General features: G+C 37.1%; 1 protein-coding gene and 1 long non-coding RNA gene across 2 annotated transcripts; one reads left to right on the top strand and one right to left on the bottom strand.

Moving 5' to 3' along the window:
• Positions 1 to 204: 204 nt before the first annotated feature.
• On the top strand, positions 205 to 4,979 carry LOC113347853. The gene is made up of 2 exons (XM_026591535.1): positions 205 to 339; positions 2,147 to 4,979. The coding sequence occupies exon 2, from the start codon at positions 3,237 to 3,239 to the stop codon at positions 4,719 to 4,721; it is 1,485 nt and encodes a 494-aa protein (XP_026447320.1). The 5' UTR covers positions 205 to 339; positions 2,147 to 3,236; the 3' UTR covers positions 4,722 to 4,979.
• A 14,942-nt stretch (positions 4,980 to 19,921) lies between these two features.
• LOC113353421 lies at positions 19,922 to 20,790 on the bottom strand. The gene is made up of 3 exons (XR_003361279.1): positions 20,695 to 20,790; positions 20,171 to 20,299; positions 19,922 to 20,023 (listed from the first exon to the last, which is right to left on the bottom strand). It is a non-coding gene; the product is annotated as an uncharacterized LOC113353421 (long non-coding RNA).
• Positions 20,791 to 22,492: the final 1,702 nt, after the last annotated feature.

Genomic DNA, 22,492 nt, shown 5'->3' with positions numbered 1-22,492 from the left:
GGGTGTTTTTAGCTCCATTCTTTATTGAGTTTAATGCTATTCTTATTAGCGTTCAGATGGATTCCACGAACCCTTCCACGAAACCGTGGAACCTTGCTTGAATTCTACGTGGAAGACCCCAACTTGGAAGCCATCGACATTCCACGATTTTTTATAAGACGTGCTCTTACAAAAACCCTCGAAACTTTTCTTTCACAAAAACCCCAGAAAAATAGCAATAGCGGCAGTATTCTCTGTCCTTGGTTTTTCTCTAACACCAGTACTACGTACAAAGATCTTCTGTTTCTGAAAGAAATTTGGTGAAGAAGATTATCATATCATCAAGATCATCCTTATCAGGTTAGTTTGGGATTACAATTTTTATTTCTTTTTCATATTTCAGAACTAAACATTGAGGAGGAAGACATAAATCTTAATCTAGGGTTTGGGTTTGGACTACAGTCAATTACCTAATAATCTAAACATTGAAGAGAAACAGTGGTTTCAATCACTCATTTTGCTTGCTCATTTACTTTATGTGTTCATTACTAAAACGTTTGAGTCTTTTTGAATTCCTCTGAAACATTTTTAGTTTCTTGAATATATATTGTACTGTTATTGAATCAAATCTGTGATTGTCATATTCTGAGAAACTAGAGTTTCATAACTTAGATTGGGTTTTATGATTTGACAAGATCAATTGTTGATTGTGAATGATAATTATTGCCATTTTAGAATCTTAAGATTTTAGGTTCTAGCCCTAATCATTTGATCATTCTAAGTAATTGACTTGTAGTTGATTTTGTTGGTCACCTGTAATTAATGGCTTTGTTAGATTTGAGAGTTTCAGAAAAGTAGACATAAAAGAAGATTGATTGGAATGTATGAACCTACATTTTTCCCATACAGTGGCTTTGTTTAATTGCAGTATAGCAATGACAGATTTCAAAATGGAAGACACAAACAGCAGATACACAAGATGTAGAGAGAGATTACATGACTGATAATAACAGACTACGGAGAGAGTTAAGCTGCAGTATGGAGATATCATCATGCGATTTTCTCTCTTAACCCTGTTTTCATCAAAATAAGTTGCTTAGGATTCATCTGATAAAAAGTGGCATGCCATGCCCCTTATAGTATTTAGGGGTCATCAATTAACCACTGTACTAACTTACCATGTATCCGGTGATTAGATGTATAGTAGTGTAGTTAGTAGTACGTAATAAAAACTGGTAATTACAAAAAGAATTGTATTATGATATGTACACTTACTGAATTTTTAAGATCGGTAATTAGGTTTCTCAATTGGCTTTGTCATCTGGAAAATAAAACTTATAGTGGTACTTTGTTGTTAATCTAAATTGGGTTTAATTAGTCTAAAATGTGAATCCTTGGTGCGCTGGATAAGCTAAATATGGCTACATGAATCAGAAATGTTGTTGCTTTCTTTTGTATGGTAGATGTAAAAGACAACTGAGACAGGTCTATAGTGGTTTTGGCGCATAGTATAAGTCTAACATCAATCAGCAGGCTCAAGTGTTAAAAATCGGTGCAAATAGAAAACCAAACATGTAACTTCTTTTTTTCTTTACAAATCTGTGTAACTTTTTATCTGTGGATATATGTACTCTTCACAGGTAACTGTGTACATTCGTTAATGTCAAAAACTAAGTTTGGAATATGGTCTAACTGTGTGGTACCTGTAATTAGACCATATTTACTCATTCATATTCTTATGACAACTTTGTTTTCTGTTTTCCTTCTATGTTTGATTATCTTTTTTCTTTTAGCAACTGTATATCTGCACAAATGAAAATTAAATGCCAAAAAAGAATAGTGTTTGCCTACGTGCGTTCTACTTGTGTGTCTTAAGTTTTGGGGTTATTTTTAATACCTCGTGTTCAGTTTTGTTGATGATCAATTTCAAGAGTGGTCAATTTAAGAAACTAGGTTATTAGAGTTTCAAACTTCCATGATTCTTATTTATGCTCAATTAATTCCAAAGCCTTTGATTAATTCTTAAAACTCACGGTTTAGTCTAGCTTTAATCTCTCAATGAGTTACAGCAGTATATCATATGTTCTTGTTTTAATTGTTTATTTTTTTTAATCAGATTCTCAAATTCAAAGTCTACCACTCACAATTGGTTTTTTTGTTTGTTCAGGTTGTTTCCTTGAATTCCGTTGGTATATACAGCTCAGAAATCAATTCTGAATCTTGGATTTCTTTGAAGACTGGATAGCGTACTTCCCCATCGGCTCTGTCCCTTGTCCGCCTCTTCGTTTACCTGAATCTGTAGTACAATCTACAGTCGGTCCGCTTCTATTTGGCCCTTCTCCTGGAACCCGAAGAACAGTATCTTCATCTCCATGTACTACTCAAGTTGAGTCTCATGATTTCTCTTCTAACAACAATCTCAGTTACATCAAATGCCCTGACAATGATGTATTGGTTTTCTTCCCTACTGGGGATAATCTCCATGAACTTGGGCGTGCTAAATTATCCCTAAAAATAGATGAAATACTAGAAATATATGATGCATCAGAATGTGAGTGCGGTGTGATTGTTAAGATTACGGTTAATTCAGTTTGGAAGCCTGCTGATTTTGTTTCTCGTGAGGGTTTTCCACCACCACCTTCTGTTGTTACTCTAGGTTATTTGTCAGCTTGTACAGCCCACTCTGTCCATTGGTTTAAGATTGACTGGGATCGTAAAGAACATCAACATGGATTGGTTAACTTGGGTCCGAGCAGTTCTCTGCTTCTGTTCTTCATGTTTGGAGTCCACATGTGAATTATGAAAGTCTTGTTTTGTTAGATAGTGGTGAACTGATCTTATTTGATTGGGGTCGATTTCCTGATAGAACTAGTTTAGATGTTGAATGGAAGGCTTCAGATTCGGGTACATTAACTTCAGATACAAGATGGTTGAGTTGTGAATTTGGTTCGCATCCTCGGATATTTGTCATTGCTTGTTCAGATATTGTTTACCAAGTTGATTTGAGGTTTCATGACAAGGATATTGCAAGCATTCTAGCAAAGATCGAGTTGTTTGCTGACGCGCAATTAGCTGGGCCCGAGGAGTTGTTAGCTGACTCGCATGAGCCTGACGAATTCGTTACATTTTGTAGAGCGGGTTCTGGAGGTTTCAATTTCAGTATAGCAAGTAAATATGGCCTATATCTCATAGACACCAGAAAGCCACTATCTCCTGTGTTACAATGGTTTCACAATCTTGATTACAAACCAACTTATATGCAGGTGTTCGAACTTTCTGAATTAAGGTCCAAGGTAGAACGTGACAAATATCAATGGGCCACTCAATCTGGGTTTGCCATTTTGCTGGGGTCATTTTTGGATGATGACTTTAGTTTTTTCTTCTATGGGCCTCCTTTGCCAGCTCCACCTAAATCAGTGGCTTCTATAGTTGCAGATTTATGCCACACCTTATATGCATGGGGGCATCCTTCATATCTATCTTTGTCCGGTCCCCGATGCTATAGTGGTGGTTGCCTCATACAAGAGGAGTTATCAAATGCAAGGCGTCCCAAGAGAAAAATCACGGGCTTCTGCATCATCACTGAAGATCTCTTTGACACCCATCTTAAAAGTGGTGGCGGCTGCAGTTTTGGACTCATTAGGTTGTTGCCCTCTGGGACGATTGAGTCACAGATGTACAATGCTTCTTGGGAGTTTGACGAACCATCTGCAATAGAGCATTTGGAACCAGCTGAATCACTGGATGAAGACTTTTGTATGGATTTGTTTCAGAGAGGTGATATTTGTAAGAAAATGAAGTACTGGGAACTAGATTATCTCCTTCCTTATTTACACGGTGATCTTCTTGCAAAAGTCTTGAAGGAGGGTTCTGGTTGTATGCAGTCATATACTCAAGAAAAGTACAAATATTTGCATGATCATTTGAAGGCTGCTAGTGTTGATCAGATTGGGTCACTGCCTGATATTGTTAAGGTTTTAACTTCTGTTAGTATTCCAATGAGCATAAATGAGATTGCTGTAAGTAGAATGTGGACTGGCCTATCCATCGGTGCTTTACAGCTAGGGTATTCTTCGTATCCAGAGCTCCCGCAAATCAAACTGGACTTTAAGGAAGTGTCCATGGACTTCTTACATATTCCGAAGTCTCCTCAGCTGCCACCATTTTTATTGAGGAAGCCTTCGAGAAGAAATAAGGAGTCCCAAAAAGTGCAGCCTGGTGATGATCTTCTGGGACCAGTGCTTCCTCTTCCGGTTCTAGTCAATCTTCACAAGGTAGAAAAGGAGATGGGCACATCAGCTGCGGACAAAAATGAATTCTCATTAACTCACCAATGCAATGAGATCAAGAGAGTGGCCAACATTATGGATTTGCCAGGCTCTTCTGCTGAGTTACTCGACTCCCATGCTGTTTCTCTTGATGATGACATGGACGAGAACTCTAGTGTTTTCCAAGAGGTAAAGTCATTGGTCTTTCATAAACCAACATCATTCACTAGTGAGAACCACCACCCTGTGGAACAGCCTGTTCTGGAAGATACCTCTGCGACATTCATCATGAAAGCGAACAAATCTGATTTAGAGATGTTTGATGATCTGTGCCCAATTGAGTTGAAGTTTGATTCTCCTACTAGAAACTTTGGGAAGGAGGAGTTGGAGGCATTCAAGTTGTTGAAGAGACGAATTTCCTCATGGCAGGGAAAGTATAAGCCTTATCAGGCTTTAGTTGGACGTCAAGCGTAAAAGATGATAACACTCTTCAACTATCCAGGTAAAAAAATTGGTCACAAGCAACTCTACACTATTTAGCTGTATTAGTTGCACATTTGTTTAGTAAATTTGGTTTCTTTTCATCCAATTCTTTCCTGGGTAGAAACACACTAGACACTTGCCATTGATATTTTACTATATATATATGCGTTTTGATTGAACATTATTCTCATGGAATTCATCTCTGTAATAGTTTGATTTGCCGTGGAATGATGAGTTCTCTTTTTTTTACTTTGTATCTTTTATATATGTGGGTGTGTGCCTGATTCTAGTTGAACCATGTGTGGTTCACTCTTGGACCTGTGGAAGGATGACATATTTATCATCAGATGATGAAATAGATTTCATATCATTTCATCAATACTATGGTCCTTGCAGAAGGATAAGGGAACATGTGCTAAATGCCACCATTTTTAATATGCTTTACCTGATTATCCCTTTTATTCAAGAAGATTATTTTGGTGTTTTAACTCTGTTTCTAGCACTCTTCTGATTATGTTCTCTTCGTGTCATTCATCTGTTGCCGTATTACTTGTCATGTTACGTTACTGCAGACATATATATGTGATCTTATTCCAGTTACTTTATAATTTGAGCATGTTCACTGAAATTTTAGGTTTTGGTAGTTAAGTATTAAATCGTATAGCGATAGGTATCGTTTTATGTATTGTTGGGCTGTATCTTTGAAGCTGGCTATAAACCTACAAAGATTCCAGCTTTTTTGCAAGTCAGTTTGCTTGCAGCAAAGGCCATTGCCTCAATTGTAACATATCTGAACTCAAAATTTAAAATAAACAAATTTGTGATCCATAAGGTACCATATGGCTGTGTCGGTGCACCACTATTTCTAACTACTTGTTATGCTGTTCTACCTGCTGCATTTTTATTGTAGGGATCTTAGTATGATTGTGTATCAGTTGCTATTGTTGTATTCAAAACTTTCGGCAACTGTTCTTTACTGATTTGCTGTTAGGATCTTTAAGTGATTACTTTCACTGTTTTATCTGTTCTAGATTCTATAACATTTTAAGTTTCTACAGATTCTTTATTACTTGGGTAGAAAAACCTGCTTCGTGGCTAACTTGTTTTCGTTCCCTATATAGAGAAGATTCGATATTCAGCTTTTTGAATTTGTCAGTTTGCATGCAGCAAAGTATGGCCCCAACTATAACATTCTTTGCTTCATCTATTTCCAACTCACCTTTGCATGGAAATTTTGAATCTAATTGTCGGGTTGGAGGTCAATTTTTGTATTTGCGAATCGTTTAAGAGTTACGGGTACATTGAATTTAATAGTCATGCTGCGGCAGAAAGAATCTTACAGACATGCAATGGTCAATTGATGCCCAATGTTGAGCAGAACTTCAGGTTGAACTGGGCTTCTTTTGGCTCTGGAGATAAGCGTCAGGATGACGGTGCTGACTTCACAGTATTCGTTGGAGATTTGGCTGCTGATGTTACAGATTATACGTTGCAAGAGACTTTTAAGGTTCACTATACCTCTGTTAAGGGTGCAAAAGTTGTTACTGATAGAACTACTGGACATTCTAAGTGAGGGCAATGACTGAAATAATCTTGTTAAAAACTTGAAATGACTCTATCCCACGATGCTAATAAAACAATACACAATGATCGAGCTAAGCACTTGAAAATTTCAGAAAGTTCACTTGCAAATTTCGACGCTATTCCCAACAGGACCAACACACGGACCCAGAATATAGAACTATGCTTACTGGGCCATATTCTTTCCATTGAAGAAGAACTGTTTTTTTGGGGGACTACTCAAAAAATGGGGGACTACTCAAAAGTTTTTGGGATGGATAGTGGTAGTAATTTTCAATCATCCCTTATCTGATTTTTTTTTTAAATAGCTACTTTATCCTTGATGATTAACTTAATTAGTGTGATGATTAACTAGTGTTAGTGTAATGATTAATAACTGATTATTTAGTAATTAATGAGTTATTAATAGGATTGTTTTGTTATAAACATTATTTTGAGAGAGAAGATGAAGAAGAAGGAAATAGGAAGAAGAAGATGGGTGAACCCAACAAATCTTTTTTTGAGTTTAGTAATTGTGACATGAGTGATTCATGTGATGATACCTCATAATCATAATCAGAACCCCCTTCACCTCCTAGTATATTTGTCAATACTTCTAATGATCCAAAGATGAGTTATTTGTTAGATGATGAAAACTTTTTGTCCCGAACTCAAGAAAACGTACCAAATGATGGATTTTATCAGCCACAACTTGAAGATGAAGCTATGGGTACTCAGGTATGTCTCATATTTAGTTAATGTAGCTTGAATTGTACAAACCGAAAATTTCAGAAACAAAATTCGGTTAGGTCAACCTAGTTCGGTTATCTAGTCTGCAGAAAAGGTAACCGAACCTTTCTGAATGTGTAGTTTGGTTACTAAATTACGCAAGTAACCGAACGACATTTTAATTGAGGTTTTTGAGAGTTCGGTTATGGTTTTCCAGAAAATATAACCAAACTATTTTTATAGAGTTTACAGTTCATTGTTCGGTTTAGTCGGTTTAAGTACTTATGTTACCAAACTTTGTGTTCGGGAAGATCGCAAAATAATTTTAAAGGGTGTAGATAACCGAACCTTAAGTTCGGTTTAGTCGAGTTTTTCATTTTCTTGGCCGAACTTTACCATAGAAAATATAAAGATTGAGTTCGGCAAGGCCCCAAAATCCTTTATGGTTGCGAGGTAACCGAACTTTGTGTTTGGCAGGGTCGATAAATTTTTTTACATTGCCGAAATTATAAGTGTTTCTTGTTTGTGGTATTGACGTTGTGCTATTACTTGTAGGTTCCATGTGATCCAATAGAACCAATGGAAAATCAACATTCCCCAGTTGGTATTTTGTACGATGACACATCTCATCATTACATGAATGACTTGGTATTCAAAGATCCGGAAGATGCAAAGTGTTGGGCTAGACAACATGCACAAAAATACATGTGCGTATTAGTATTGAATGGGAGAGAAAGCAAAACTCGCTTTGAAATGGTTTGTGAGAGAAGCGATGATCCCGATAAAAGCCACAAGAGGAAGCGTTATGTTTATAAAGGAAAGACAAATAGGAAGAACAAAACTTTCTCAAAGAAGATTAAATGCCCATTCAAGCTTGCATTTAACTACAACGAAGATTTGGGTGGATGGGTTCTCTATAGGGTTATGCAAGGTTGTCATAATCATCCTCGTCTGGAGCATCTTGAAGGATATTTCATGGCGGCAAATCTAACTCCTAAAGACATGGACAAAGTAGCTAAAATGAGGACAATGGGTATTTCACCGGTTCAAATGCTCCAAATACTAAAGGAGGATAACAAGGATAACCACTCATCTTTTTCCACAATTTACAATGCAATTGAGACAATTAGAAGGAAAGAATGGAGAGATAGACAAGTAATGCAACAATTGTTTTTTTTTGGCCCAAGAGAAAAACTACGCGGTTCAAAAGGATGTGGATTCAGAAGGAGAGATAACACAACTCTTTATTGCGCATCTGACGAGTGTTCAATTGGCTCAATGCTTTCATGAAGTTCTAATAATGGATTGCACTTATAAGACAACAAGTACGAGATGCCCTTGTTGAATATTGTTGGGCATACTTCGACAAAGTCACCGTTTACCGTGGTGTTTTGTTTCTTAAGAGATGAGCAAGAACCTAGTTACATTTGGGCACTACAACAAGTTAAGGCAATCTTCCGAGGTGATGATATTCCCGGGGTTATAGTGACCGATAATGAAGTCGCATTGATGAATGCAATAGAGGTAGTGTTCCCATTAGCACATAATATGCTTTGTACGTTCCATATATGGTGTAATTTGATTCATAGGTGCAAGCCAATAATTTGTCCACCCAAGAAAAAAGGATATCAAGAGATTAAGAAGCTACCGCAAGATGCAAGAGCGGATGCAAAAGAGAAAGTTGATAAACAATATGAACTGAATTTCGCTAAATGGGTTGCTTTCAACAGTGAATGGGAGGCATTGTGTTGGTCTCTTACCGAGGAAGAGTATTATCTAAATCTTGCGGAGTTTATCTCCCATTAGGATACTCCCGATTACCCCGATGTTGTATCGTATGTTCTTCGTTAATGGTTAGAACCTCACAAAGATAGGCTTTTTTATGCCTATACCAACCAATATAAACACTTGGGAAATCAAGCTACAAGTTTGATAGAGTCGGCTCACTACCGGTGGAAGAAGAATCTCTTTGGATGTGTTGATAATTTCGTAACCGTGTGGAATGCTATGAAAAATTACTTCAAGCGCGACATTGATAGAATTAAGGAGAAGTTCCAAAAAAGCTGTATATTCAAAATGACCGGAAAATATGCTAATCAGTAATCACCCATTGTTAAAGGGAATCCATTACAACGTGTCTCGGAAATGTATGAAGTTGTTGATTATAGAAGTCGAGTTAATTGATAAGTGTGAAACCAAGCGAGATGAGGTATGTGTTTGTAACATGAAGAAGTCTATGGGACTCCCTTGTCGCCATATGATCATCAACTACGAGCATGGGTAATCTCTTTAAGCGAGATTGATCCATTTTGGAAGCATCTAAGTTTCATCCCTCCTTTAAAAAGAGAAGAAGCCGGAGAAGAGTTTGGTGATAGCGAAATGGGGAGAACCGTACTAGAGATGTATCGAGGCATGAACAAACTCCAGAAACAAATCTTTTGGATGACATGAGGACAATCATATATCCACAAACTGCAGAGAATATTTATGAACCGTCAAAAGGAAAAAGCAAAGGTAGGCCAAGCAAAAAAGAAACTAAAAAAAAACTAAGAGAATATGCAAAGGAGTTAGGTAAAAAGAAAAGTGATCAAACCGCAAATACTAGAGATCCTTGTGCCCATGAGTACACCGCGGCAAGTTACTTGGAGAACGCAAAGAAAAGGGGTAGGAGTATTAAGGAGAAAGGCGAAACAAGTGAGCGAGATTTGAAGAAAAAAGGTCCGATGTGTCCATCACAACCAAGACAACCATCTTCCGGGGACGTGAAGCTTAAGTCTCCAATTTGCCCCATCCAACCATCTTCCGGCGACGTGAAGCTTAAGGCTCCAAATAAAGACTATTTGAATGAGCTACCTATATACATTAAAGAATACATTATATCCACCGACGACGTTCCTCCGGATGGTAATTGTGGTTTTCATGTTTTCAATCAACAACTTGGCCCTTTCATCGAAGGTGCGAAGCGAAATAATGGGTGTGCAATCACTCATATAAGGCAAAGGTTGTTGTCCAAACTAAAGGAGAATCCGGCCTTTTACAAGACAATGTTGTGCGATGGGGATGGTAGTCTCAATGAGAAATTTGTTAGGTATCAACTTCATCTTCATGGGGGCCATCCGATGACATCGGATTATTGGATGAGCATGCCTATATGTGGACACTTAATCGCCGAGGGCATTCAATTGTGTGGTTCATTATTTCTCAAAATATGCTAGTTTTACCTTCACCCCGAAAACAACCGTATGTGTCGAGCAAATCAAACGAAGGAGATATGTGACGGCATTGATTAACTACAACCACTTTATAGGCCTCCGGTTAAAACCCGATTGTCCATTGCCTCCAATATGTGGAACCTCTTATTGGCCTGCATTTAATCCAGATAGAATTTTGGGTTGGTGTATCATGTATGAGCCTAACATGGAGATGTGGAAAGCTTTGAAGAAGTCGGAAGAAATTGTACATGAAGGTAAAATTTCACTTGAGGATGATTAAATGACACATGTAATGAAACTAAGTATGCTTATCAATGGAATATTATGTTTTTTGAAGAGTTGTATTAATTATTGAGTTAATGTTAGCATTTTATGGAGTTGACAGATAATAGTTCGGTTGGAACATATTATTATCGAGATTACTGAAGTCATGTTCGGTTAGCTGCCCAAATATTTCAGGTATCCGAACACCTGTTTTTATGGAACTTTTGTTTTTGCAGTACGGTTCGGCAACCTGGTAAAATTCACCAGATAACCGAATATTTAGTTCGGTTAGGTTGATAAATATTACCAGGTTGCCGAACCTTTTGGTTCAAAACCCTAACATCATTAACTGCTGAATTTGACATTGACCCAATGCCTAATTTTGATTTCTACCCCGTTATTACTCACTCAACGACTATTTAAAAAAAAATAGCCGTTGGGTCTTTATCATCTCAGTCACCTATTTCTATAAAAGGAAACATGTCCCTTTCAAAATCTCTATCTCACACTCCTATCCATTTCAAGTTATTCTCTTATCTTTTTTATTTTCATCCATCTCTTTCAAACACCATAAATGGATCCTCCCTTCAATAATGATGAAGATGTCGCTATTGTTAGATCGTGGATTACGGTTACGAAGCACGATCACGATAGAGCGTGCTTCAACTTTATTGACCATGACAGGAGCCAAGATATGTACCTTAACATGGATCAAACATCCGATGAATGGTGGAATCGTATATATAATATTTTTGAGGCGTTGGACGGAAATATCCATAGGAGGACACAACAAATCGTGAAAACTAGATTCGAGGAGGTATTTAGGGAATGTGAGGTTGTGATGGATGAGATTAATGCCATAATTGATCGTTACCCCCGGGCAGTGGGTACCGAAAGAGTACGTATATGAAACCAATTATCCATAGGAGAAATAGTTATTTTGGTTAATTTTTTTGCTAATAATGCCAACTTATAATTGATTCATCTGTTGCAGTGGTGTGCGGCTATCCACGCATATGAAACCAAGTATGGCAAAGGGTTTTTGCATTCCGATCCCTATAGGCTCCTCGAAGAAAGAACCTTTCCATTTAAATTATATGAATAAGTGTTTCTAAGGAAATTTGAATTTAGTAAGCTTTGTTATTTCTTTTCTTTCATTCCTACTCTACATTAGATGTTTGTTCGTTTTGGATTTAATGAAATAAAATTCTTGGATGTTTTTCAACTTCTAAATTTGAGTTCACAAATATAAGTTCGGTTAGGAACTTAGATTACATGACAATACCGAACTGTACGAGACATAATTTCGATTAGGAAACGAAATTACAGGACAATGCCGAACTCTTACACGACACAAGTTCGACTAAGAAACTAAATTACAGGACAATGCCGAACTTTTACAGGACTTTCCAAAATAAAATTATATGACATTTAATATCCGAAACGTGTTATGAAAAAGTCTTTAAGGAGGCGGAAATGATATTCATATTTGAAATCCTTTCTCTTCCATCATCGCCATTCGTGTTTTGATGTTAAAATGATTTCGTCGAATGTTTCATCTCTAAGTCGATACCGCCTTACAATACGAAATAAATCCATAAATTACACAACTCTATCTCTAATATTTCTAAACCGAATGAACAAAGCTATATGATCACGGTTATAAGGATTTGTTGTGTCGGAGCATAATTTCTCATAAATTTTCCCCCAATAACTTTGACTCATAATACCATTCATTCTTCGTTCTTCACCCCTCTTTGGATAGTATAATATGTAGTTTCTGCAAAGAGAAAGATTTTCATCTAGAGTAAATTTAGGACTAATAGCTACCATTTTAGGAGATTTTGAAACAAAATGTTAACTATGAGACACATATATATACCACTTAGGTGTATAACGGCTATAAAATTATCCGTTTCTTGATATTACATTCTAATTTCAAAATTATGTACTATATTTGTGTCAGATAAAGTACATTTTAATTTCAAAATTAGAAGTTCGGTTATGAAACAAAAACATGCGATCAAACCGAACCTTAGAGTTCGGTTACATGATAAATACATGTGGTAACCGAACTTTTTTTCGAAGGCTCACAGACAAACTGAACATATATATGATACAAAAAACACTTCAAAACAAACCTATGAGTTGGTTGATGTGATTTCTGCATCAAGAGAATGATTTTTCCAACATGTGCAATAACAAAATTTTGAGTCTCCAGAGAAGAGTTCGTTGACCAATCATATCATATTGTAGTAAGCGAACTAATATCTTCAGCCTTTATGGATGAAGTGCTTCAGCCTACAGACAAGTTCGGTAACCAGTGAAAATATTGCGAGGTAACCAAACTCTATCTTCGGAAATCTGGTAGGATTTAGCAAGTTTCCAAAAACTCAGTTCGGTGACCCTGAATTTATCACAGGTTACCGAACTTCAAGTTCAGTCAGCTGTGTAAAAATTACAGGTTGCCGAAGAACATCCTGTATTCCAAATTTTAGGCTTATTAAATTGAAAAACACAAACCAATTAAAATTGAAAACACAAACAAGTATCTAAAACAAATATAAAAGTGTTATACATACCAAACTACAAAATCCTTAAGTAATTGTTTAAAAAACACAAGCACACGAAATTAAACCATTTGAAATCCATAACTAAGATGTTTTTTGAAATTAAACCATACGAAATCACTAGCGACCACTAGGACGACCCCTTTTACCACCTCCTTGTTTACCACGAGTTTTAGGTCGAACTTCCTCATTACTTGGAGTATCATCTCCTCGACCGATTTCCTCCACAGCGTGATTTGAACCTTGTCCTTTTTGTCGACCCTTTTTACCACTTCCTTGTTTACCATGAGTTTTAGGTCGAACTTCCTCATTACTTGGGGTTTCATCTCCTCCACCGGTTTCCTCCACAACGCGACTTAAACCTTCTCCTTGTTGTCGACCCCTCTTAAATTGCTTAGACCTACTTGGCTCCACCATTATTTTAGTTATAAGACTCTCCCATTGCCTGTAGTAGTCGGTTTGTTCCTTAGTCAACATCGACTCTCCACTACGGATTTTAGCCATCCATTTCATCAACAATTTCGTACCCTTCAACACCTAATTCCAATTTTAAGCACAAGTAAATATATTTCAATATTTTTAAACAACCCAAAAGTATAAGGGAAAGAAATTTTCTTACCACATTATCCCATAACTTTTTTGTTTCTTCTCCACAAATAGACATCTCCTTCTGGGCTCTTTTAGCCTCCCTCTCCTATGCCTTCGCCGCATCAGTCTTAGCTTGTTGTTCTTTATTTATCACAAAAGGATGACTAATTTCTTCATAAAACTCCATATAATCATCATCACATGCATTTACATCTCCTCCACAAGGTACACAATCACCTAAATGTAAGTGGTAGTTAGTAAGTGCATTTCAATGTGCTACAGTAGGAGTTGGTTCATGTTTTGTCTCAAAATATTTCTCGGTGTTCTTTGTTCCTTCAACCAGCAAAGTGAAATTTTCGTTCTCCATGTTGGGATCCATTTGGACGCAACAAAGTTGCCTTAGTACTCTCCTTGGATTATATATTGCGTAGACGTTAGGATACCAAATTGGTCCATAGTAAGGACAGACGGTAGAGAAACCATTCATGTCTTCTTCATCTATAGGGACATCATAGGGTACAACATATGGGTGAAATACCACATCGTTCGCCGTAAGTTTATCCAATTTCTCCCTCAAAGAAGTCAACTACTCTTCTTTAGACTTCTTTTGTGCGTCCAAAAACAACAATTTTCCTGCTGTAGGTTGGCCATAGGGATAAGGTGTATTTTCCTTAGCCAATCCCAATTTAGGGAAGTGGTCGTAAATCCAAACCTATGCGAAAATACAAAAATATTAACCACATATATGAAAATTGAATTGGAAGCAAAAAATTTAGCGAATAATTTGCTAATTAACAATGTAGAAGGTCACTTGAACAAGAGTTAAGTAACCTCCAATTTGATTTGTCTTAATCCTAGACCCTTTGCTCATCTTTCCTAGAACAAAAGCAAGCACCCCAGTGGCCCAAGAGTATTTGTTCATCTCATCGAGATGCTCCAACAGCTGTAGATAATGTGCATCCACCCTATTTCCAGAAGTGTCGGGGAAAATGACAGTTCCTAGCTGATATAACCAATAAGTGGTGACATGATTCCTAAGGGTCTCCCTGTCCATCACCAACTTTCCTTTCTCCACCTTCTTTTTTGTCCCTCCAAATGCCGCCTTCAACTTTACCAACTTGAATTTCTTCACCTTCTTCTTCTTCAATGTTCCATTTACCTCTCTTGGATTATACTCATCGCCACGTTTAGGGGACCTCACAGAACGTCTAAACTCACATTGAGACTTTCTTGCATCCCATCCTAGACATTTTAGAGCCAATTCTTCAAGAGCTTCATAAGACATCGAGGGGTTGTAGCCTTCTCGAAGACTTTTGCCTTCCACTGGTAAGCCGGTGATATTATGGAAACCATCGGGAGTAATTCGCATCTCGCCAAATGGAAGATGCATAGTACATGTCTCGGGATAATGCCTCTTGAGAAATGCGGATACGGAAAAAACGTCAAAATCCACGTGTGCGTACTCAACAGCTCTCTGTAACACACATTCTTTAACCTTAGCTTGAAACTCGTCACACTCCAATGTTAGATCCCATTTGGACGCCATTTGATGTTTAATAAGACGAGCTGCATCATTATGATCCTACGAAAAGAACATAAAACTATTAATACTTGACGAAAAATATCCCAAAAAAAAAAAAACATTTTGTTAGTTAAGAATGAACTTAAAGAATACCTTTGTCGTATAGATCTTCACATCACATGAGTGTTTGTAGCCAAACAATGTTTCCCCTCCATCATTTGGAGTACCATAAGTTGGGTTCCTTGGTGAAAACCACAAATTATCAGGGGGGAATGTGTGAGTATCTAGCACTAGGTGGCTTCGGATTCTTTTTCTCTTTAACATGAACAATTTCTTGCTCTTCCTCCTCTTACTCCTCTTCTTCCTCTCCCTCCTCTCCCTCCTCTTCCTCCTCTTCATCTTATCCCTCCTCTTCTTCCTCTCCCTCCTCTCCCTCATATTCCTTCTCTTCATCCTCTTCTTCCTCTCCCTCCTCTCCCTCATATTCCTTATCTTCATCCTCTTCCTCCTCTTATTCCTCTTCATCATCTTTCTATTCTTCTTCCTCTTCCTCCTCATCTTAGTCTTCCTCTTGTCCTTCTCCTTCTTTGCCCTGTCCTTGTTCTTATTCCTCTACATTTTCAACGTGTTCTCTTTGTTGTTCAACCTCTTCATTTCCTTGGTCTTCATTTCCTTGCTCTTCTTCATCATCATACTCTTCTTCAATAACATTATCAATTATATTCTCCATCACCTCTTCATTCACATCTTGGATTACATCATGAACATTCTCTTGGTTCACTTCCGGTAACGAGCCCCCTCCATGTTTAGCATTTTTGGCACCATGGTTTCGGAAATCTGAATGTTTTGCTCCACGAGGGGTGGGAGTTTTCAAATCCTCATCTAGGTGTAGTTTCAATATTTTTCTTTTGTTCCTAAAGAACAAAATAAAAGTATTAGCTACACATAATAGAATATTGTGTTATCAAATTAAATAGAACTATCGAATGAAGTAAACACAACATTTGGAATTAAAAGACTATAGTTCGGTTATCTGATAAAAATTGCGAGGTAACCGAAATACATATTTCACAAGATCCGTAACCTGATAAAAATAGAGAAGTAACCGAAGTACTTATTTCAAAAGTTCGGTTAGCCAAAAATTTTATCGACAAAACCGAACCCATTCTTTCAAATGAAAAATTGAGCTCGGTTACAGAAGTTTTTTTTGCGAGCACACCGAACTATGTAGTTCGGTGAACAGATATCAGTCTACTTAAACGAATTGTTCTTATTTTTGGAAGTTCGGTTAGAAAATCTAGGGTTTGACAAAAATTCTCCTAGCCGAACTGTCAACTGTAACTACCATTTTCAATGAGTTTTCATGATTTTTAATCGATTTCTTCAACAAATAACGAATTAAAAAGAATGGGTATGAAGAAAATTACCCGCGGATTTGCATTTCACTCGAATCAGACTTCTTTTTTCCTGTTGGATGCTTGATTTGGTCTCACAACTTTGCTTGAAGTTGTTTATCAATTTGAAATTGATTTGGGAGATTCGCTATACTTGCAAGTCCAGGACTCAATCCTGGAATTCTTGGTGTCTGCTTAGAACGCATTGTTTATAAATATTGATTAATCGACGATGAATTTTTTTTGAATCGACGATTAACGTCGATGTCTACGAAGAAGAAGAGGAGGAAAAGAAGAGAAGAAGAAGAAAAAAAAACTCAGTTTTGAAACTGATTTTAAGTTTTAATTTAGGTTTTAATTAGTGATTTAGATTAGTGGGCAGTGAGTTAGATTAATGGATTATTAGGATTAGTTATAACCTTAATTAGGGTGAGGGCATATTAGTCTTCCCTAATTTTTTAGGGAACCCCTTATAATGTAGGGTGGACATTTCTATCATAAAGTTGTCCCCCATCTTTTTTGGGTAGTCCCCAAAAAAACGGTTCTTGAAGAACCTTCCTCTACTGAAAGCAGCACTGCCCATTCCAGAAAACAACCATACTACCCAGCCGTTCGTCACTGCTAACTTGAAGTTTTCGTCTCCACCAGTAACTTGACTTTGCAGGTACCTCCAAGAACTGGTGCATTATTCAGTCAGCAGCAAAATTGGGATAACACCCATCACAGCCATCACCAATTTTCACCGACTGTAACTAGCTCAAGTAATGCCCCAGATTCCCAAGTTCACTCCATATATACTTCTTCGCCATTCGAGAATACCCCCAGTGGCGGAACTAAGATTTGAGACTAGGGGTGGCTTAAAAAAAAATTCTGCACACACATAAAGAAAAGAGAAAAAATTACCTTCTATTTTCGAGCAATTGAGTCTTGCTTCCACCTGACCTGGCGCAGCGGCTCCTTAACGTAGTTCTGGTTGTTTTCTTGCCTCCTGTGAAACAATTCAATCAAGACAACACGACTAGCAAATGAATTATAATAATTGCATAATCAACATACACGATATTCAAACGATTTACCTGATTAAAATGCTTAGCCTTGTCATTGCGTATGAACTATTAGCCTGCACTTGTTAGTAACAAGTAACAACGTATAAATATAGCGAGACCATAAAAGACCATGTATCCAAAAAAATGGTTTTCTTTATCATATATATATATTATATCAATTTTTTCAAATATACATGTCAAAATGTTTTACCAAAAAATATCACCAACCCACATTTATATTTTACCAAAGAGTGAATATCATCAACCCATGGCTAGCACTTAAGTTGTACCCTACGATTGTATAAATCGTCAAACTCATCTATGATTGAATCAGTATGGATAGCTCCTGCAATGTCTTGTTCAATGTAGAGCATCATGCAATCCCTAAGAAAATCTTGTTGCATTTTGTTACGAGTAGCTGATTTGACCAATTTCATTATTGAGAAAAATCTTTCTGCAGATGCCGTGGAAACAGGGAGAGTAAGCACAATACGAATCAATTTGTCAATCATAGGGTAAGCTTCTGCCTTCTTGGTTACTACTAGTTGCCGACATAACTCGGAAATAGTTGATAAGTTCTGAAATTGCAAATTTTTAACTACATCATGACCATAATGTTGTAACTCATTTCTCAAAATGTGTACCTCTTGCGGACTGAAATCTAGAGGATAAAACTTCTCAGCAAGATTACAAAGACTGTCAACATCGAATGACTTAAAAGAATCCCGAGGATCCAAACATGAGCTAAGAATGAGTAGTTCCATTGTGTCCTCTGGAAACCTATGATCTAACTCTGACAACTGAAAATCAATTGTAGCAGTAAATATATCAACACGATAATGGTGATCTACTGTGATATTATCACGTTGCTGACAAGAACGGCCTGTACCCATCATATAGCGAGCGTCCATATTAGGTGTTTCAACACCATGTGCAACACAAAATTCAGTAACAGTTGTAATAAAATTTTCCCATCTCTCTTCTTTTAATTCTCTAAGTAAGACTTTTGTGTTTGAGACTAGAGCCATTGCATTTACTATGTCTTGTGTTTTCTTTTGAAGACCTTGGCATAATATTTCAGTAATACCCATAATTTTAAATATCAAATGCAAGACAAAGACAAACCTGAATGACCTCATTTCTTCAGAAATACTTTGTGCTTCACCAACTTTAGGAGTCACTTTCGGATCACTTGCGCCAATATGGTCGATAGTTGTGCAGGTTGCTTCGAACTTATCTATCAAACTGCATACGGAACCATAATGGGAACTCCAACGGGTATCAGTAGCACGTGGCAAAGTACCTATTTGGTTTGCCCCTTTCCCTGTCTCAAGTTCAAAAAACCTTTCTTGAACATAACCATCAATATCCACATACCTTAAAACAATCACCATTTGCTCTTTCTTGGAAGCGTCCCGCGACTCATCAACAAGGATACAATATTTGGCATTTCCAATTTCCTCGCGAATCTTGCTTCTAACTCTGTTAGATATAATATTTAAGATCTCTTTCTGAATCTTGGGTGAAGTATAAGTGGCATTTCCAGTGGCATTCTCCAAGACGACTGCATTCACATCTTTATTAAGTGATGCTGAATACTTGATCAATTCAATAAAATTCCCACGATTCCTTGAACCTTTTGACTCATCGTGACCTCTGAAAGCACATTGTTGACGCGCAAGCCATCTTAAACAGTCAATTGTTGTCTTGAGACGCAACCTATGTCTCGTTACAGCCTCTATTGATTGTTTCTCTACCAAAAGACTTATTCGCTGAGCTGAATTCTTCAAAGCTTCAGAATTTCCTTGGGCAGTAGAGTGTCCAGAATCAACATTTCCAGAGTGTTTTAGAAATGCACATGCTGATCCATTATTAACAGAACACCATCTTTTGAAACCTTCACTAGTGAATGCTGAGTGTTTTGGAGGATCTGATTCAAAAAGAAAACACTGAAAACAATATGCAGCATCTTTAGAAGGTGAATACTCCAACCAAGGATGTTGTGTGAACCAACTAAAATTAAAACCACGGTATTGCTTTCCGAATTTAGAGCGGGGATATTTTAATCTCGGCTGATAAGGTCCCAACAATAAATATGCTCGCCGAACTTCATCACGCTTGTTAACAGGATGTTGCATTACTGGAATTCGTAACCCCGGATCACGTTCTAATGGAGTAACATTCATCACTTCAGGTCTGTCTTCTTCTATTCCAGTTTTTTGGGTGTGCAATTCTTCGGGTTCAACTGCATCAACAACTACTTCATTGAGTTCAATATTTGGAGAAAGAGCAACACTTTCTGATATATCTACTCTGGGAATAGGGTTGTAATATGCTTCTAATCTTCCTCGTTTGCTTGGTTTACGATTATTCGGCATCATATATCATCAACCTGTAACAGAAGTTTTCTGTAACACAATAACAAAAGTTGATTCAATCAATATGCATCACTGAAATATAACTCTTATAGGAATACATTTGACAAAACAAATCCAAGCTTGAACCTGCATTCTCACGATACAGATTAGGCATAAAAAAGAAGGAAAAATGATTACAGAGAAAAGGCTTCCTTCAAGCTCCACCAAGAATGACTTTGAGTTGTAGCCGTAGGACAACACTATTACACGTGTTGGGTGTTACCAAAATTGAAGATTGAACCAGTTCTAAAACTTGAGCCAATAACACTGATCAATGCAAATATTGAAATTTAAATTAGTTGTTCAATTGAGCCCAAATTCTCATAAACACCCATACAATTAAGTAATCTCAAAACCCCAAAACAAACATTCCATACAAATCCCCAAATCAGAAAATCCAAAGCATCAACAAAATTAGGTTAAACAAAAATTCAATCAACTACTGATTAAGAATTTAACATCAAAGATTAACCTGAAAACATTCATCTTTTTAATCACACAAAACAAAATTATAATTTACCAACCAAGAAACCCTAGTGAATAATGATAGCAAATTAACAAAAACCCATACACGATTCATGAAATTAAGGGAATAAGTGGATAAAATTTCATCCAATAACCACATAATATAACATCAAATTCCAATTATTCCATCTTCTTACCTAGCCTAGGGTTTTGGCTTTACGGTTTTTCCAATCTCCCTCTTTCAGTCTTTCTCCCGCTGCTCACATAGACACAGAGAATAATGACTTTTTGTTTTTTTTCCCGTGAACTCTTTTTCTTTTTTTTTCTCACAAAGACCAGGGCTGGCTTGGACTAGACTTACTTAAAATTGGGCTTGACTTTTACTACTAAGTAGGCAAAAAGAATTTGGCTAGGGCTGGCTTGAGCCAGTCCTAGTCCGGGCATGGTTCCGCCACTGAATACCCCTTGAACTCACGGCTGCAAGCATCAGTTTCTCCTCTGACTTTCAGCCAAGACATGCGTTAAGACTTAAACCAAAACCGCACCTCAATTCATCTCATCAAATCTGCTCACAGTGAGAACCCCCAAAATGTATCATAAATTAAGAGTTGGTACAAGAACAAGGACTGCACCCAGCAAACATCATCGCGTTTAGGTCCTTGAGGAAGATTAGACATCTTAATCTGTAAGCGTTACCATGACCTTGACATTCAGCAAAACTAAAAAAATTTGTAGATGTTTCCCTAGGTAGTGCTTGATATGGCATAAAATTCATATGCATATATTGTACTTAACTAACAATATAAAATAGTGGAAATTGAATAAATACCCCTCTTTTTCAGGGGTATTCACAAATACCCCTAAGGACTTCACAAGTATATCTAAAAGGTATACTTTAAGTTGGGTATAGTTTTTGGCACATCTAAAATTACATTGAGTCAATTCAACTTCCGGAGGAGGTTGGGTTGACGTTTTCACGCGTCAAGAACATACTAGTTCATTTTCATTATCCAAAAAAGTACTAGTTCATTTTCATTATCTACTTAAAATATACCCCTTAGAGATATTTAAATAAAATGGATAGGGGCATTTTTGAAGGCCTTATATTCTGGGGTGTTTAATTAATTAATGTTCCCAATAGAATAACCTGTAAAATCGCATTAACATAGACTAAACAACAACACTTTCACAATCGAGTTCTTAGACACGGTTCTTTTAAAAATCAAAATAGCAGTACTCCAAAAATAACATGTTATAAAAATTTTGATATAAAAATAATACATAATAAATTATCAAATGAACTAGTATGGGTCCGCAGCGGCTGTTGCAGACGATTTACTCGTTTCGATTACATGAGTTGTCAATCTTTGGTTGGCTGGAAAATGCCCTGCGGTTTTGGGAGAGTTTATCGCAAGTGCACCTTTAACTCCGCTACTTAAGCCCGGGAGTAGAATTAGGCCTATTGCAGTTGGTATATGGCGTAGATTGGTCTCGAAGGTGGCTGCTTTCTCTGTTGAAAAGGATATGTCATATTATTTGGGTGATTACCAATTCGGGGTTGGTATTCCTGCTGGTGGGGAAAGTATTTTACATGCTGTAAATCACTTATTGGAGTTGAAAGGTCATTCAGACAAAATGTCAATGCTGCTTATTGACTTTTCCAATGCTTTCAACATGGTGAGTAGATACCAACTCATCAAGGAAGTTCGCCTTCATTGTACAGGTATTTCTCGCTGGCTAGAATTTTGTTACTTGAGACCCGCTAAACTTTATTACGATCATTATATTTTGTCTTCTGCACTTGGAGTTCGACAAGGTGACCCTATCGGTCCCTTGCTATTTGCGTTGACACTTCACCCACTGGTGAATACTATTGCTTCTCAATGCAAACTTGACCTTCACGCCTGATACCTTGATGATGACACAATTATTGGTGATACATTGGAGGTTTCCAAGGCTTTGAGCATAATTGAAACTGAAGGACCATGCAGGGGT

This window comes from Papaver somniferum, chromosome 2 (genome assembly GCF_003573695.1).
Source record: "Papaver somniferum cultivar HN1 chromosome 2, ASM357369v1, whole genome shotgun sequence".
NCBI classification, from domain to species: Eukaryota; Viridiplantae; Streptophyta; class Magnoliopsida; order Ranunculales; family Papaveraceae; genus Papaver; species Papaver somniferum.
Note: the sequence above shows the minus strand (reverse complement) of the source record. Positions and strands in the feature narration are given on the sequence as shown.

What these genes read in the sequence shown, in the direction of transcription:
- LOC113347853 (XM_026591535.1), top strand. Translation starts at nt 3,237, where the DNA reads ATGCAGGTGTTCGAACTTTCTGAATTAAGGTCCAAGGTAGAACGTGAC.